This window comes from Varroa destructor, unplaced genomic scaffold (assembly GCF_002443255.2).
Source record: "Varroa destructor unplaced genomic scaffold, Vdes_3.0 BEIS01000004.1, whole genome shotgun sequence".
NCBI classification, from domain to species: domain Eukaryota; kingdom Metazoa; phylum Arthropoda; class Arachnida; order Mesostigmata; family Varroidae; genus Varroa; species Varroa destructor.
In genome coordinates this window covers 45,050,209-45,068,869 of record NW_019211457.1, presented here as the reverse complement: position 1 = coordinate 45,068,869, position 18,661 = coordinate 45,050,209, and the positions used below count along the sequence as shown (strand labels likewise).

At 44.7% G+C, this 18,661-nt stretch overlaps 1 protein-coding gene across 2 annotated transcripts in view; it reads right to left on the bottom strand.

Annotated features, from left to right (window-relative positions):
- LOC111249211 (uncharacterized) overlaps nt 1-18,661 on the bottom strand; it is a 66,890-nt gene that overhangs the window by 22,612 nt on the left and 25,617 nt on the right. The window contains exons 2-3 of one of the 2 annotated variants that reach the window (XM_022802774.2): nt 5,614-6,985; nt 245-277 (exon numbers count right to left, since the gene is read on the bottom strand). In XM_022802774.2, the coding sequence (XP_022658509.1) occupies nt 5,810-6,985 (1,176 nt within the window). In that variant the 3' untranslated portion in view covers nt 245-277; nt 5,614-5,809. Of the gene's footprint in view, nt 1-13; nt 278-5,613; nt 6,986-18,661 lie in introns of those variants that run through there. The other variant, XM_022802773.2, reaches the window with a different exon arrangement.

The following is an 18,661-nucleotide window of genomic DNA, read 5'->3' as shown; positions in this document are numbered from 1 at the left end:
TATAGTGAGTGGACGAACGCGTGTTTGGTAACATAGTTCTATTAAGTTACCATTAACATAGGTAACATTAGGTTCAGTTATTTTCGACCACCACTACGCTTAGGTTAACTATTTAACGCTTGTTTGCAAAAGCCGCTCTCACACCACCCAATAGGATATCATTAGATGTTTAGGAAATCCGCTAATGAAATCAGTATACATGAGTTGATCTGTAAATCGATGGCTGAGGTAGTTTTGATCTTACGTTCTACACCTTCCATGTTCTCAGCTGGCGAACCTGAAATCAGCAGCAGATTGATTAGAAAAACTCTCAGTAAAAATGGCGAGCTAGAAATAGATATGACCTTACTGAAAAATAGCGTTGAACTAAGTTAATAAAGAAAAGTCATAAGATTATAGTGTCATCTCATTATACCGACAGACTTAATAAATTCAGTAAGCTCTGCAAATAATTGAGGTAAGCATCGAACAGATTGTGGATTCGTAATTATGGAAAAGTTCGTGAGATTATAGTGCAAGCTTAAGATCCTTATTCAACCAGATTATCATATTGAAACGTTGAAAGAAACAAGCTGTTTTTTTTTTTTTTTTTTTTATAGGAAGCTGAATAGTGAAAAGTTGCCGACGTTGACGATCTTCCGGTCGTCCGAATCGCTACGGATTAGCGGCCTATTGCGGCCAGTGTTACTTCATTGGTCGAGGCCAGCTTAATCAGCTCCGACACTGTTTCAATTTGTCGTACGTGACTCGCTACACGAAACGCTAGGAGAACACTTTAAGAAAACTGTCGGGTGGAAAGTAGGCCTGGAGATCTTTCCCAGTTTACCGCTCGCTAACCGACAGCGATGACGGAGCACTGGCTGAAGATAGGTAGCTACCTGTTTGCCTGCAGTGGGGCAAACAAGGTCAATGAAATACAAAATATATTGTCTTCGCTGATTTGGTTGATACAACTCGGTGTAGTCTCAAGGTAGACAGCTAATATACAAATGGTTAACAATGTGTTAGAATGGTTGTTGAAACTTGGACGAACCGATGCGAAATATGTGACAGGCTTGGGACACATGGTCGTTGCTGGCTGGGCGCATCAACGCTATTGAAATGGACAACATAGTTAGCTGAAATCAGTCAGAACCGAACTTTTGATTTCCCATCGTTTCGCGCTAGCGGGCCGCTTACAGCCGCGCGTAAGCTTCCACTACCGGAAGCCCTCGACGAAGAACGATCCAAACGTTGGCTTCTCCCGTTACCGAGGCTCTTCGTTCTAATCTTTTGCCTGTTGAGATGCTATCGCTTCTATTGACGCGCGACTGGATTGAAGCAGATGCTCTGATGAAGGCGGGTTGCTTGCTGCCTCAGAGTTAATCGAATGCTATACAAAGTCTCAAAAGCATGCACGGACCCCACGCCTGACAGATCGGTCGCACCGAGCCCCGTCAGCGCCGCAGGTCTGTGACACCCGCCATTGAGCGTGCAAAAAAGACCCAAGCGCTCAGTAAATATGAAAACTGTGTTCTATTCTCTTTATTGTCTAAAAGTTGTGTCGTTTGTTGTCATAGACGGAGTTAACTCCATTTTGACAGATAAGCAAATGCCCGCCTTCAAAGCACCCAGATCACGACGATCGTGAATGTTGAAGGTCATTTATTGTTTTGCGGCCTACCGAGACAGGTAGCCATACAAGACACAAGATAGCCTTAGCGGTTGTGGTTAAGCGTGTCTTTTGTAGATAGTGAAAAATCGATGTAGCGCATTGCCAGTGATGATATTTGTACCACTCGCCAATTCGCAATTTGTTCAGTGTTGTCTGCAATTCGAAACAGTGCCGGCTCGCTTTTTGTTTTTCGAGCTGCTTCGCCCTGCATCGTGAAGTCGGCCCTCCCACTAGGCTCACACGACCCAGTTAAATTGATTCATGCCAAATCAGTTGATTTCATGTGGTGTACTATATACGCTATCACAGCCAGTTAACCCTGCTGACTAATAGAAAAATCTGACAATATCGATAAGTGGGCTTTTGCAGGTGGACACAAAAAGCTTCCGATGCCTCATCGCCGCTAGCTACACGCCGTTTGTCACCGTGAGAGCGTAGTGGGTGACGAATTTGTCTGCTGATACATCGTAGAGTAGGTCCATTCAGAGACACGCGTTTCGTTTCGCGATGGTCGGGAGCCAGCAGTCTGCCTGATGGAACTTGACTCTACCTCATTTACTTGACGTATGAACCATCTAAATCGGTTTAAATCGATAATAAGAAAAATAATTACTTTTCTTTTTCTTACGATAACTTCTACAGCGTTTTCTCATGTCCAGTTTGTGCTCGTTTTTGGACTATACGAAAATGTTCAGTGGGGGTACATTCGTATTCTATAGAACCGCGAGAGGCCAACGGATCATAGGGAGCGTATCGTATAACGGGCTGACATTGACATAAATAATGGACGCTCCGATCATATGGCTGACCATAAAGTCGACTTCATGAATCCCTCTGCTGCGGTCTCAGGCGCACCGACATGTCCTATAGATGGATTGTTACATATCAGTCAAATTCGACGAGCAAAAATCTAAATTTATCCATTCAAGTATTATTATTATTATGGGCCCTAAAAATAGTATATAACGAACATAAGGCGGACAAAATGCCGGAACGTTTAACTTGGTCGATGGTTCGCCCGCCTACGAGTAGGCGTCACTCGAATTAACGGTGGGTATGAATGCGGTTGCGTGGGTTCGTGGGCTGTATATATAAATCTGTGCGTAAATAGTCGAAAATGCCGACTCTCAATAGCAAATAGTTAAGAGAAATTTTTAGCTGGCAATAAGCTAATTTACTCATTAATTAAATATGTCGACTAGTATTAGCTAAAATGCAACAAACGTAAACTTGTTCCAGCAAGATTCGTTCCAATGGATCATCGGATGCTCGTGGAGTCGATGATTGCGAAAAAAAAGCATGACAATTATGATTTGTAGCTAGCTTTGCCATTTACCTTAACTATGGTTTTCTGGGTGTCGGGCAAACTCGGGTTATCGACATCTTCTAGATTGTGAACTCGCCTCAAACAGTTGCCTCATTTATCAGATCATTGCATTTTTTTTCTATTTTTCGATCGTTGTTTCTGTCTTGTCTTTCTTTCTTACATTTTATTGTTCTCTCTGCCTCCCAATTTTTTTTTTGTGATTCGCATCAGTCGCGTACCTCTTCATTTGCTGAGCGTTGAGCCTTAGGCAAGGGCAGCGCAAAGCTAGCAGCAGCGACCTTAGCAGCAACGAGCCTTTAGTCGACGTCGGGAGTGGGGCACAACTTCGTTCTTTTTTCGCCCGTTATGTCGATGCCGGCGTCGGCGAAGGCCGCGGCCGCGGGCTCTGGGAGAACCAAATTGATTTCTACTTTTTAAGTCCGCCCCTTTCCCAGTCTTTGTTAGCGCGCTCCCTCCGCCCGCGGCCCGTGCTTTCATAGCTTCGGCCCCTTAGTTCCCTAAAATCAGCAGCCCTCATATAATAAGCGCTGCTGCCCGCGCCCAAAACATCCTTCGGGAGTTTCAGTAGGGCATGGGTGGAGTCCGTCGCCGCTACTACTGCTCGTAGGGGTAGTGAATCAACCGAAAGAGAAAGAATAAAAGAGTGAGAGAGAGGAACGAACGAACGAACGAACGAAACGGTGCTATCTGGTGGGCAAAGAAATAGCCGATGCCCTTCGATCAGCTCGCCGCGCGTCGTTGTAAGGCAGTGGGGTATCGACAAGTCTGATAGGGAGAGGACAACGACGGCACGGGTTCATGCTCTCGTTCCTACTGCTGCTGCCGCCGCCGCCTGCTGAAGTGGGAGGCTTCGAAGGTCTTCCTTGTCCCCATTTGAAGAGAAGGGGAAATCACGAGTGTGCGCGTACGTCAGAGTGCGTGTAGCTAGCAGACATTACCAGGGCTGAACGGCAATGTGTTTCTCTTCCTCCCCTGGACCCGTCATCTTAACGAAGTGCCCGGTGCCGGTGAACGGTCGGGTTCTGCCGCCACTTATCCCCTAGTCATTGTACCGTCGCTGTACACTCACCCAGATGATCCCTACGGATCCTTTCGCTTTGCGGAACCCCCTAGCCTCATCTGCTCTGCTCTTAACAGCACCGGCTAGACACCATCCGACCCCCCAAACAGCAGGCTTTCGCTGACACCCTGCAGCAGAGTCAGTCGCTGTCGCCACATCAACAATAGGAGGCTTGAGCTGCCATCTTCGACCTCGCTGATCGGTCGGTGGGGCGGTCCACATTTGCTTGCCCCTATCTGCAAAGCTACGTGGCTAACTGCACCGACTAGGCAAATGCTGCTGGAGTACCTGGCTCACTATCCGACTCACTCTCCTATGGAGCTGCCGCCAGCAACCCCGTCTGCCAGCAGAGTAAGATCTTTATGACCTGGCGAAGTGCTCATCGACATCGAGAAGACGGGATGCTAACTCCGTCCCTTTTGGCGCAGTCACTGACATAGCTGCTGTTGCGGCGGACGCATCAGAGAGTACAGGGCCTTAATATTATATTTAGTTGTCACGTAAATACTTGACTACTTCCCTTTTTCATCGCCAGTGCTGTCCTTGTGCTGCGCTGTACGTCCTGTTTGGACTGGCGCAGCAGAAAGCTTTGGGGCAAATAGAAAATGTCTCATTCTACTACATTTCCATCGGCGCTCCTATGCGAGCCTTGGTAGCGCTTTGCCCGAATTTCTAACGCGATACAACAGAAGCGACAATTCCATGCTTGCGCTTTCACGTCTCTTGGCGTTTGCTCGCCCTGATCGGCCATTTATTTGGCCTATCGTCGTCGTCCTTCTCGTCGTAGAGAAACAGACGGTTCTAAAGCGTTTATATCTCGTACTTTTATAGCAATCGAACGAATCGATCTTTTTAACGTCGATAACTTGATATAGATAATGGCGGTGGTTTCCTTCGAAAGGAAATAGACAAGTACCAAAATTGAATAATGCAAAAAAACATAAACTTTGTTTTTCACTGCTTTAACATTGTTTTTTTAGCCGACAGAATAGTTTTTTTTTCTTTTTTTTTTTCTAGCGTAATTATTAACATATTTGCTCCTAGAAATCTGCGGATATCGTCAATGGACACGTTTTACAATTGAGATGTCCATTTTTTGTGTTTAAGTTCTCAGAGTTTCAGACTGGAGAGTTTCAGTGTTCTATTCAAACATGGAGACAATTTACGATGGCATGCAATGAAAAAAAAACTTCTTCATCGGCAAAAAATCGGTGTACTTTGACAAATTTGACACAGCGCTACATGTAAAGACGCAGCGATTAATTAAAAATTTATATGTTTTTAAAGGGCAAGTAAATTAGAAGACAACACTTATTATACCTCATGATAGGTACTGTGCGCTGACATTTTTTTATCTGCAGTTTGAAATTGGTTGTGGTCTAGAAGGCTCGAACGCTCCTTTATAAGGCTCAAATTTATTAGCTTCATTATATATTTAGCAGTAATCGATACATCTTTTCTTCTTCTTCTCCTTATTATTATTATAGCCTAAATGCAAACCCCACTTATGTAAAATGGCGAGATTGTAATATTTAAAAAAAAAAACCCAAAATATTAAGTCAAATATATCACCTTTTTCAGAGTTGTATGACGCATTTAGCATCGTTTCCATGAAAGGCTGTAGACGCCACCCGAACCGATCGACACGACCTCCCGCTATATATACACAGCGATGTTGTCAAAGGCCTAGCAGCCGCCAGCTTGGAATAATCCTCGATGGCGACTGATCTCTACTGGATTTGCTGCGTTGTATAATAATTTTGTGCAATCACATCATTTCCGTGTGTCGCTTCATATGCAAAGACAAATGGTCTGATCTCGAAAAGGCCCGTTCACAGAGCCGACACTGAAATGGCCGATCTCCTGTGTGCTTTCGGTAATGTCGGGTCAGCTCGTCCGAGCGAGCAAACTTCCAACCGCAGCCCTTCCAATTGCACATGTACGGTTTTTCGCCGGTGTGAGTACGAAGGTGCGCCTTGAGGTGAGAACTTTTCGAGTATGTCTTCATGCAACCTTGATAGCTACATGTATGGATGGTGATCTTTTTGGGGCCGTTCCGACTTCTTCGACCCCGTTTTCCTGTAACCTTTGGCGAACCAGGTAATGCCCCGATAGGACCCATAGCTCCCATGGACATGTGCGCCATGCCGTACAACGGTGGCTCGAGCTGATCGGGAATAATCGTCTGCGGTATGTCCTGCCGAAGATGTGGTGAAGGGATTCGTCCCCCAACTGGGGCATAAGGTCGTTGCGGTCGGTAGAATCGATTCAGGCCATGAACTAACGGGTAAGAATTATTTCCGCCCCCGCTTCCACTTGGATGCTGGTCGGGATTCGCTGTAGATTCGTCCGATGGCCCACTATAAAAGCCCCATTGGTGCTGGTAATAATCGGGACTGGTCGGACTCGGTGAGTGGTGGTATGCTCTTGGGCCAGCAGCTGTTCCTGCTGCGGTTGCTGCTGCTAGCGCCACTGAGGAACTTCGATCAGGTTCAGACTTCACGCTACCGTTGGATTCGGGGTGATGATGATCAAGATGGTGTGATTCCAACGTTGTTGGTAGGTGAGCCGCTGTGTGATGCTGAGGTGGTTGGACTATCCCATGCGAATGATGGGTATGATGATACCGATGAGGGTATGGTGCTGAAGTCGGGTAGGCCAACGCTTCAGGAGGTCCCGGTGGTTGAGGGTGTGCAGGTTCGGGATGGGGCGGATGTGTCGCGGTGAAGAACTCAATTTTGATGTTTTTGTCGGACGAGGGTGAGTGAATGCTGTTCGACGATGAGGTTGGCGTTGCATAGACGACACGTTCCGATACTGAACCTTGATTATACGAGCTAAGCATATTGCGAAGGTTTTGCTGAGCGGCAAGCCGCTGCTGTCGAGCTTCATGGGTCGACTGGCCGCCGTCCCCAAGCAATACGCTTTCGATGTCTTGCCACATCTGTAACCGAAGATACGAACAGGTTACTTTAGGTTACAAATGAGAACCATTTGGAATTACTTAACCCTAAAAAGGGTTACTAGGCTCTCGTAGGTTATTAAGGTTTCGTACGTGAAGAGGTATGGTATTAGTGGCACGAGCAATGAGAAAGCGTTTATTGTATGATTTATTAGCTGTTTTATTAAATTATTGTTTGAAAAACATATATACATATATATGATGTGACATAGAATCCAATTCCAGGATGCTCTGATTATGTTTGATAAACGCACTCTCGCACTGGAAAATTTGGTTCTAATATATATTCTAGCAGCTATTTTTAATGTGAATAGTTGTTTAGGGTTAAAAAGGGCAAGATGCGGCATTACGCCGTGCTACAATCTAAGGTGTTCATATTTTCAGTTTTTTCATTTTCTTCTGTCTTTCATTTCAGTCATACATCTTTGTCTGGCTTATTTAAAATGTTCGTAAGTCGTAGTAAATAATTCATTCATCAAAACTAATGCTCTATGTCGTGCCCAGTGTACAAAAGATCCGCAACGACAAATCGTGATACGGATCACTATTTTCGTCGTGCTGAAGCACTCTTTAAACGAAGATTGTATCGAGAGCGAACAGAAGAAGAAGAAGAAGCTGAAATCGTTTTCAAATAAATGATCAGTCTCGCTGCTGTTCTGTGATAGTTTGAAGATGATTAACTAGCGCAAAATTTCCATTTGACGATGTCCAGACTCACTGATCACGGTGCTAGTTAGCGTTCCTCTACCATATCATTTATTTATTAAGCGGCCGCCCGCTAACGTTTTCTTCCTTAGCTTCTTGTTCTACACGCCATCTTCCTTGTACAATTGGCAACTTACGTTGATTGCTCGGCTAGCTGAACGATCACTCTGCATTAAGGAGTCAGAGACATAAAAATAACAGAGGGCGCTCGAGTTGCTCCCCTCTACGTCATCGGTGGAGCACGGTGGTTTCTTGTAAGCATTTACATATCTGCGTATGAGAACGCCTATTCGTATACGGCGTATGTTCACTCTGCATTCTATGTGTTCGTTTCTTCAAGCGTTGTAACCTTTTTTTCATATTTGCAATGACATTGCCATCAGCTCCGTTGCAGTTTGCATTTGTCTCCGCTGCTCTGCTACAGCGCCACTGTAGCTATCATTGTTAGACGTTCTAGCTTTGCTAGACCCCTTTCTAACCGCCGTCGGCGTGTTTTCGATCGCCGCTGAAAGCTGCAGCTGCTAGGGCATGCCCCGTGCTATTCTTCTCGTGCGTCGTTGGCGTTCGGATTGGGGCTGGGATTAGAACGACCAAGCATCGACAAAGATGTCAAAGCTCCCTGTTGTTGTAACTGCTGGTTCAGTGGTTATCGTTGCCTCGTGTACAGGTGATAGCAGTACATGGTGATGCCTTTGCACGTTTGCTGGCAATCGGCTTCGTGTTGTTTGGCCATGTCCCGTCTATACAATCGAATGACGCCGAACAGTTAGGCTATTATCTTGATTTTTTTGCATTTGATTGCTCGCTGTCATTGAGGTTATTGAGTAGGCGGTGCCAACGTTCGCCGTGGTAAGCGCCGCTTTGGCTGTTGGCGTCAACAACGTACGACTGCAGGGTCTGTAATTACGGCCGTAGCAGATGCACCGGTGAAGCTAGTACCGAGTCAAAGTTTGTATGCTTATTTCCATTGGACTGTGTTGTCTTTTCGCCACGTTTGCGAACATTTTTCATTTTTCTCATTCAGAGTACCGTGTACCCCTACGGATGCTTAGAACAAGGCCAGACTGCAGCATTCGATCCGTAAGGTGTCTGTAACTGCTGTTATCCTGTTCTATGTTTTCTTACGGTAGGTACAACTTTTGCTATTTGACCATTTCCAGTATTTGGCAATATATTAACACTGGCGGCGAAGGTTACACTCATCCGGTCTGTTTGCCCGATAAGGCTCAACTCTACCAGTCAGTACCGAGGGTACTCGCGTAAAACGTAGCATCGAAGTTCCGTGACAGTTATTCGATTAAATAAAGCACCTTTTGCATTGTATGTTTATCTTATAATTTGTGGTGTTTTTCCATTTGAACTCACCGCTAATCGTACCTTCGCCTTCAATCGTGAATCATCTATATACAAGGTATTGCGCAGGAGCGGAAGGGCCGGAAAGTTTGCTTTCAGGATCTTCTTGTTGGTTCTCAGTTTCGTAGGAGAGAATGAGGCCTCCAGAAAATAGGGAGCGACGTGCATTGGGGCCGTTGAAACGTATATGACACAGAGTCGATAGTTTTTTAGGGTCGCGCATCAAAAAATGCATAAAGCTTCAACTCTAAATGCGCAAGGCTTACGTTAGGGCACGCAATGAAGCATAACTCTTATAGTATAACATGAAAGAACCGCACTGGAAATGGACGAGGGCTGAATTTGCTGTTTATCTTCAAAAAATGCTCCAGCCGATATGCACGTTACGCAGAACCGTATTACCCGATTATGTGCCATCTAGTTAGATAGAAGATAACTAAGTAATGGTTAGCCAACAGATGATCTTTAATCAATAGAGTAAAGCTGATAGACAGAGTAAGTCGATGATTAGAATCAAGGCATTCAGTCGTTTCAGGCGGACCCGTACCAAATCCTTGAAAAGTACAAAAGGATAGGCCACAATTTTGTGCTTCTTGAAAAGGCTTTCCGCAGCGACCCATCACCGTGCTTGCTCCTCTTCCATTTCTAGCCTGATCGATGCTGGTGCCCGGTGAACGGTTCATCTACTTTTTTCGGTACTGCTTTTCCAGCAAATTCTTGCTTTTTCCGTTCTTGCATCTATCCTGAATTGATCACTGGCCAAGATTGGATCAGAGGTCGAGCGTAAGATATGACGAATGGACTTCATTTGCATACTATCCGATCATCGGCTCACTTACAGCAGCTTCAGACGCTGCGGAGAAGAAGTCATAGATAGCAACTGGCTGAGAGCTGACCAACCCACAATTCAGGTATTATCAATTACTTTATCGCTCAGAGGTCTTCTTTCATTATTGTTCTCTGCATTCTTGTAGCGTCCCTACTTAGCATTAATTCCTTGTTCTACTGGTGAGTGGACCATATCTCTCACGCGATCGATGTTACGTTGGTCATTGCTATTTGGCGGAATCGCTCACGAGACAGAGTCTAGCCAGCGATCTCGGGCCCGCTCTTTGCAGACGAGTCTAGCTATCGTCAGTCTGACTGATTGAAGAAGTATCGAATTCAATCAAAGCCTCGCGGCAGAAGGAAGCGAAGATGCATTTGTACATAATGCATTGGTCTCGAAAACCAGATATCTACCTTACAAAAATAGACAACGGCTAAATTGCGGCGTATACAAACTGTGGAAACTAAAGAGAGTAAACGCATGGCAATTTTATATTTAGCAATCCAACAATGCATTAGAGCAATGAAAAGTTTCTGATGGAGAGGTTTGACTCTGTACATTTCAAAAACAGACAGACGCCCGGTCGTTACTTGAGGCACAGCACAGCATGTAGATAAAAGAGACTTTGCAGAAAAGTGTTCTAGAAAATACGTGAAGATGTTCTTCATGGATCTACTATTTAATGCAGTTCTACGAACTTTTTTAGTAAATGGTCTTGGTTTTTGGAAATCTTACACATGGGCAATTATTGCGTTTGGTACCAAATTCGTATAACGTGCTACAAGTAGCTTGCTTTTGGCAAGCAAAACTAACTTGACAGTAGTTATTCGACAGCAATTTCCATCAAGCTAATTTCTAACTAATCTACCAGAAGATGTCCTAATTAATTTGGAAGTATAGTTACCTGTTAGCTTGTCTGGTGTAGAGAGAAGGAAGACTTTCATAGCTGTCATTCGGACTGACCCCATAACCCCAACCCAATGCGATCAGGAGTCGACACGCAGACACTTCGAGAAGTACCAGTGTCTCTAAATTTTTTTTAACTTGACATGCCCCTGGCGGAGGGGGGGAATAACCTAGCGGTAGATCAAATAAGCTCAGCTATGGCCCTAGATGGCTGGTACTTTTGATAGACTGCGTTTTTACTGAAGACAACATATGATCATGGAATCTTTTTAAGGGATACGTTTTTCTACTTGTCATTAACACAGTTTAGGCTAGCAAGTCCCTTTTACATTACTACTGTTGTTAACTGCGCATCAGCACGCCCGCCATTTTCCGTCTTTTCGAACGCTATATATATATATATATATATATATATATAAACGATTGAAAACCGATATATTGATAAAATTGATTTTTCCCGTTGATCTGATAAAAACATTTACAATTTGTGTCATTGCGTCATTAAACCAACTTTGACATTTTCGTTTGTGTACACAGTGATGATGCGGACAACGGAACGGGGCGACACGCCCCGTTCCGCTGCCCGCAACAGCGGCGGCGGTGTCGCTCGTTATCAATGGCGTTATCGCAATTACTTTTGCCCTGGCCTTTTTTAGGCCGGTTCTGCTTATACGTATTAGAGCTCGTTAACTGGACAATGTTCTAGCTCTTCAATTCAATATCAGGCAACGCATTTAATTGCAAATTAATTCAATATATTGTTGAAATTCTCTTTCCTACAAATTAGTAGACACTCGATTAGTCAACGAATGTTGCAGCGAAAATTAACGGACGCGTACTTCGTTGTCGCGTAGAGGCTTAAGTTCATCGCTTGGGGTGCCATCGCGCTTTGCCACCTATAGAGCTGTAGCGTTCGAGAGGAATTTACTTTTCGTTGGCTTGAATGCTGTTTAATTGGTTAAGTTTTATACTGTTTCCAATTAAATGGTTGTTTAATTGGAAAAGTTATGCGTCCGCCTTTACGCTTGACGTTTAGTCGATATCGTCCCTGTTTGAGAGTTATACATCGATTTGACGTTCACGCAGGACGTTGACGCACAATTGAGGGCAAGTAGTGGCTTGTAGTTATCGGAGAAACAGTCAAAACGTCATTTTAAGCGTGTGCCAATGGCGTCGCTGGACCTAATGGTGTAACCAGTCCGAAGAACAATGAATAGCATTAAGCACCATGACATCATTATATGGTTAACATAACGATGTCCCAAAAACACATACAAATCCAATTTTAAACAAGCGCGCTTGTTGAAGGCTCCTCTCAACTGTCACGGCCATCCTCCCGTCCCGATATCCATTTGTCTGTGGGTAAGAAGACTCAAGATGAAGAAAGTTAGGTAGCGGTAGCCGTCTTAATGATTTGTGGCGCCAATCCTAGGGCACATGCGCATATGTGATAGAAGCGTATCCATCCGTACTCTAATTGCGTATACTGGTTTGGCTTTCACTAATGCATGACCCCCTTCCGGCCAGCATGATATCCAGCGGTTACATTTGGTGGCGGTTTCAGCTCTAACGAACGAGCCCAGCAAGAAATGGGGTAAGCGAATGTTGCCATCTCTTCCCTGCCTTCACTTGCCATTCACGAATCATGTCTGACTCTATTAAACGGCCTTATCCAGTTACTATCCTAGCAACTACCATAACTTATCTATCTGTCGTACATGTGGCTTGTTCATTAACGGGGAAAAAAGGCCGAAAGATTGATGCTAAGTTGAATGAAGAATCGTCAGCCTTCGTCGGGTTGGTTGCTCTGCGACTCCTGAACACCTCCCGTTTGCTTTTCCGCAGTGCACAGGATCCAAGAGTTATCCACGACAGAGTAGGGGCGTGGGGTCCTAAAGCCGCACGTAAAGCCTATCTTGGTGCAACTGGGCCTTCTTACAACAGGTATGTCTTCTGGGTAGGCAGGAAGGTATATTGTCGGTGGAGAAACTAATGTCGGATTGTAGACCAGTAGACAACAAACGGGTGAGGTTGTCTCCAGGACACTGGATGCCGTGCAGGCCAAGATTATCTGCTGGCTAGTGAAATGACCGGTCATAAGGTGACGACTGTATGTCAGGACGAGTCAGCGGCGGCTGAACCGTTCTAGCCAGCTATACACCTCATCGTTCACGGGCTACGGAGGAAGAGCCATGCCAATTACCGATGGAACTAGCGAGTAAGACGAAAGGATGGTACTGATAACAGAGGTGCCTAAGTATTAGATAAAACATTAGAAAGTGCTTATTAGCTAAAGGTTTTCAAGGTAGATAAAGGTTAAAAAGTACAGCAGCACAACTGAGAGGACAAATATCAGTCAGTCACTCCAATGTACGCATTCCAAATAATACGTATGTTTCTCAATTAATCTAAATCGGCCTGATTTCTGTTTCTGTATTCATCTAGAGTGTAATACATCTCAGTATGGCCATAGACTATAACGGTATATACTCAAAATATACCTCCAGGGCGACAATGTGGAATATATTGTTGATTGTAAGAGGTTTCAAGCCTATACATGTACCTATTTTAGTTGCTAAATACTCATCTCGATTCCAAGCTTGCGGAGTCTTTTACTTATAAAATTTCGTTGTTTGCTTTTCGATACCGCTTTACCATTAATACGCTGTGCTTTGCTCAGTGACATAATCCTGTAGATTCTTCTGGGTAATGGGCCCATGGGTAATGGTAAAAGGCTTTTGTACAGCTATCTGTTAGAACTGACAAGTGCCGCCCAACCTGGTGCTCGCTCGATGCTTCCACATATACTATAGTTAACGAGTTAACGCGTAATATACTGGCAGAGAACGAGTGCTGGGGCAAATGATGATGCGTCTATCGCTTTGGACCTATCGTCACTGTCCTCGGGTGTCTACTGGCACTGCGCTAAACAGCATTGTGGTAACGACGACAACGTGCCAGTTATGCACCCATCGTGTTCGAGCATCGCTGATAGCCCTATGCTTGAAGTTCACGCTTATCACTAAATGCCGAAGGGGATAGAAAAAGGAAGCGGGCTGCGAATGAACTTTGAAGTATTTGCGCAGTAAAACGAAGCCTTTTACACAGACGAGGAATAATTTGGCATACTCACGAAACGAACCTATTTGAAAAGCAACTTTTTTCATGCCTCTTCGGCTCTGGCCGCCACTTAGAAGCGTTGCGACCGCCAATGCGTTCAGCAGGACGGGCATGATTTTTCGTTAATTCGCATAGGGTTTTCGATCACAGGACTGAATCCTGAATCGGTGACACAAACTATTTCTATGTATCACAAACTAACAGAACTGAAATAAAAAAATCTAGATTGGTTATGTACATTGTACTCTTAGCGTTTTCCGTGCCTTTGTTACGCACTTAATCCAGTTGTGATCTTTACTGATACAGGTCTTCTGTGAAGATAAAAACTTAATGGAAAGAGCTTGTCTAACGTCAAAAGAGATATGAAGCGCGTAAGTTAGAACTTAAGCCTTTGACAAAAATTCATAGAAGCTACGTAAAATGCTGATAGAGGAATTCAGAAGATAAGGAGCACCGTTGCTTCTTATGCATGGAAGCTGTTTGAATCCTTTTTCGAACTCCTTCATAAATAATCGGTTGTTAATTAAAATACTACAACGAGACAGGTATTGGGTCGTATGCCAGCTCGCCCTTTAACTTGTCGGTATTTAATGTAGCTTCAGATTAATGCTGTAAGAAGTGTCGGTAGAGAGACCTTATCTGTCAGCATCCAATGCTTGTGACTCAAATGTTGAACATCTGAAAGCCCATAATGAAGAACCACAAATGAAAGTCTGTGTATTCGCGTATAAATAGAATGATCAAACGACGACACTTACTAGTACTCCACCCGAGACCAAACACTTCTTGTTTTTTACCGTCGTCGCATCACTAGCATACTCTGGTGCCTCAAACATGGTGCACTCTAAACTCCGTCACTTCGTGATATACAAAATAGGCTGAGAAAATGCACAAAATGAAGACTAACAGACCCACGATCAGCCCGGCAAAACCTCTAATGGTCGTTTCGACCTTGATCCGTTGCTGTCGAAAACGGAACGCCACCTTCGAGTTGGTCGAGAGGCGACAAAGCGTTTCCGCTGTTTGATTCCTGTCTACCCACCAGCGCTGTCCTAAATTCATCCACTCAAAGGCGAATCGATGACGACAGCAACGCGTCCACCGAGGTCTAATAAAGCTATCTTCCGTTCATTTTTTTCAGCTTCGTTCTTTTTTGTTCAGCAATCAAACAATATCAACTATTACACAAAAGTAGATGGTATTTTCGTCCCACCCACGCCACGCGCGAACATCGATAGCTACGGTTCTTTTTTCGTTGTCGTTGTTGGCGCTGCTCTCTCCACTGGCGAAATTCTGCACACAGGCCATGCGATAGGCCTGCCGCCAATAAGATGTAACCAACCACAAAGCACGCTGTCTCGCGATCTACCATGTGGGTTGGGGGGGGGGGGGGGGGGTCAGAAGGTGAGGATGTACCTTGCAGGGGTAGGGGAAGGGGAAACATAGTGCATCCACAATGGCGGGAGCAAAACACAAGATTAACAATTTTCTTTCCTGCCGTTAGTGCCCCATTGTCCCTTCTTTGATTTCTCCCCTTTTTCTGCACCGTGTAATAATGTACAGGGCGGTCTACGATTGCTGCCACCACCGCACCACAACGCCAGCGATGCATTTTGATCAAATGAGGGCGCGAGATACGCTTTGTCGCTTCCAACTGCTAGCTTTCTCTATCTCATTCCGTATGATTATTGTATGGGCGTCGATATGCACACACGCGCACCCATATACATAGATCTAGGTATATGACTAGATAGAACACTTCACTGTGCATCATCGCATCGGCTACAGCGAAGCGGCCGCCATTGTCATCACTAACGTTGCCGTTGATCAGGTCTTTGATGCTGATGCCACTACTACTTCCATGGCCCTTACAAGTTAATGGCCTTACCATACGCTAACCTCGGTCCACTGTCGTTCTCCGTAGAATTCTCTACAAGGTTCTTTTAATTCCGTCTATGGCGTGTGGTCGGTTAAGCACAGGGTGCAGGCGAGGGGGATGTTTATATTGCGCGCCGACTTCAGGTCCCGTCGCTTCCCTGTTGTTGATGCTGCTTTATGAATAGTGCAAAGCGAGTGGCGAAACGATGAATGTTCAAAGATAGCTTGCTAAAGATGGCGGCGAAGGGCACGACTGATGCTTACAACAGCCGAAGCCATGTCTCTAGTTCGTAAATACATTAACATGAATGTCTGTATGTGTGCATGAGTAAGACGGGTCGGTAGGCAAAGGGTTTTTGCTCCGTCGACAAGAAGTTCCAGTTACTGCACTTGACCTAAGCAGAGTAAACTTACTCGGTAGGCAGTGCGCGTTGTTAGCTATACTAAACAACGTCATCTGATTTGTTACTGCTATACACACCTCTCTCTCCCTGTTGTGCGCATCATATATATTTTTTCCTTTGTTTGTTATACGTGTATATATTTAAAAATAACACTCAACATAGAGTCATTCTTTTAGTGAAAGCATATGTGAGTTGGTTTGTAAATCCTTGAATCACATATTCCCGAACCCAGGGCGCAAAGTTTCGATCCAAGTTATCCTCAAGTTCCTGGAGACTGAACATGACGCAAACAACTGTTGACTATATTTGAGGAGGGAAACAGATGAATTTAACTTGATAAAGAACTAATACTGTGTAGGGAGCAAACGTAAACTAGTCAGCTACATAAAAAGTGTAGACAAGTTAAAGTGGAAACAGCCTAAAGCTTCTCCAATCGCCCCGGCTTGATCTCTTGATTCCCGATATTAGCTTTCATAGACATTGTAGAAGCCCGCTGATAGCGAACTCAGCGACTTAAAAATATCCGAATACAAAGGCGCTTTAACTTTCATATTATCGTAGTCGCTTACGATCCATCGTGGCTCCCGTAGTTAACCAAGTTATTATTATCCTGTTCGACCACTGCACTACTTTATTATGCCCCGTTTCAATAACGAACATTGCACCTTACCTGTGTATCAACAGTGAAGTAGACCGACGCTTAGTCTATCTTTTATAGACACTTTTACTGATTTCGTACACTCAGATCCCCAACCCGGCTCGTCTCTCCATTCTCGTTTACTCAGCCTTGCTTTATTGGTTCGATCTCTCATTTTCTCGTCAGCTTTCAACCCCCGCTAGGGGTCTACATTAAGCTCCCCTGGAGCAAGCTTCTTCATTATCATCGTCGACCTCTCGTTAGTTCTTGGCTAACCTACGAATCTTCAGTGCAGCGTTGCCGCCACTCATTCATTCGTTCATCGGCGGCTTCTTTTTGGTCCCACAGTCGTGTTGTTTTTGTTTTCGCCGTACGCCAACAACTATCGCGTCCGCAGCAACACAACAGCTCGCCACCACGACGCGCCTGTTCGCTATGGCGTGATCATAACCCATCTATCGTTCAAGTTCATTGATTGTTTAGTACTCAAGAGGACGTTTGCAAAAGTCATCAATAGGCCACTTCACCTTCAAGCGGAACGGTCAACGAGTGCTGAAGGGCCTGACGCGCGTTGTCCTAAAAAACGGCGTAAGCACACATATGTTCATGTGCATAGATCGAGAGCCGAGATACAAAAGTAGTTTGGTGCAACGGCTTCAGGGACCCAGTTCCTTTTCAACCGAATGCGGAGTCGCTGGTACAAACATAAGGAGGTGAATCTGCCAGTGCCTGCTTCCACAAGACCATCGAACAAAACTAGAAACTTGTTAACTGCAATTATCGCCTAATACGAGTAAATGTGATGCGGTTTATCATGGTCTCTTTATCTCGCCTGGGTGTTATGGCGATACGATTGTTGTTGCTTAAATCACGCCTCTGCGCCTCGTCCTTTATCTTCGGCTTTGGCCTGTCTTTTTAGTGGACAAATGAAAGGCGTAGCATATACAGTCATTTGTACCTCTTTGATTTAGTGATGAAGTGAACTAATCCGTAAAGAAATGAACGAAGATCTACTTAGCTATCTTATACCGCATGTACAGTAACACTCAGGCGATAGGTCTACCTAACACAGTGCTTTGTATGAGGGTGTGAGTAATAAGGATGCATTTCTGGTCCGCAGACGGCCATTTCGAAACCGCGCGCGCATTTCGAAAACGAACGTGACTTGTACGTAGCTCTCAAAAAGCGAGTTTGTCGCAGAGAAGCAGTCGAGTCGCCAGTTAATGACGCGGTCGAATACGGAGAAAAGACGGACACAGACGTCCGAACAGTGACTACGAGAGCTTTTCTTCATTTATGTTTTCACCAGAAGTGCAGATCTGCGCAGCTGGCTATATGTTGAAACGCAGTCAGACGTGGTCTTTGATGTACTTAGGGTACGGGACAATTTATAAGCGAAGCAAATGACAGTCAAATGTTTATTTTGATCTCCTCACGCGCTGTCGCCTTCGACATCGCTTCACGCCTGCTATTAATTACTGATACTACATATATGCGTACATACATATGTGGATTGCAGTACAAATCTCTAAATTTGAATCATAGCACGCCTGCGAGACGAGTCGATCCTCTGAGATGACATAAATTAAAGTTACGATCAGATAGACAGACATACAGACACTACCAACGGAAACGTATATTTACGTCTAAAGAAAAACTAATAAATCTGATCATTTGGATAAAATATACGAAGACGGTAGGCCCATTCAACGTTCGTCCGCTTTCTGCAAGTGGTTCACAAATAAACGTGATCATTCTCAAGAGACGTTCAGCCATTAAACTATTAAGGTAGCTTGACGCCTGGACTTATGACGAGCTGGCCGATA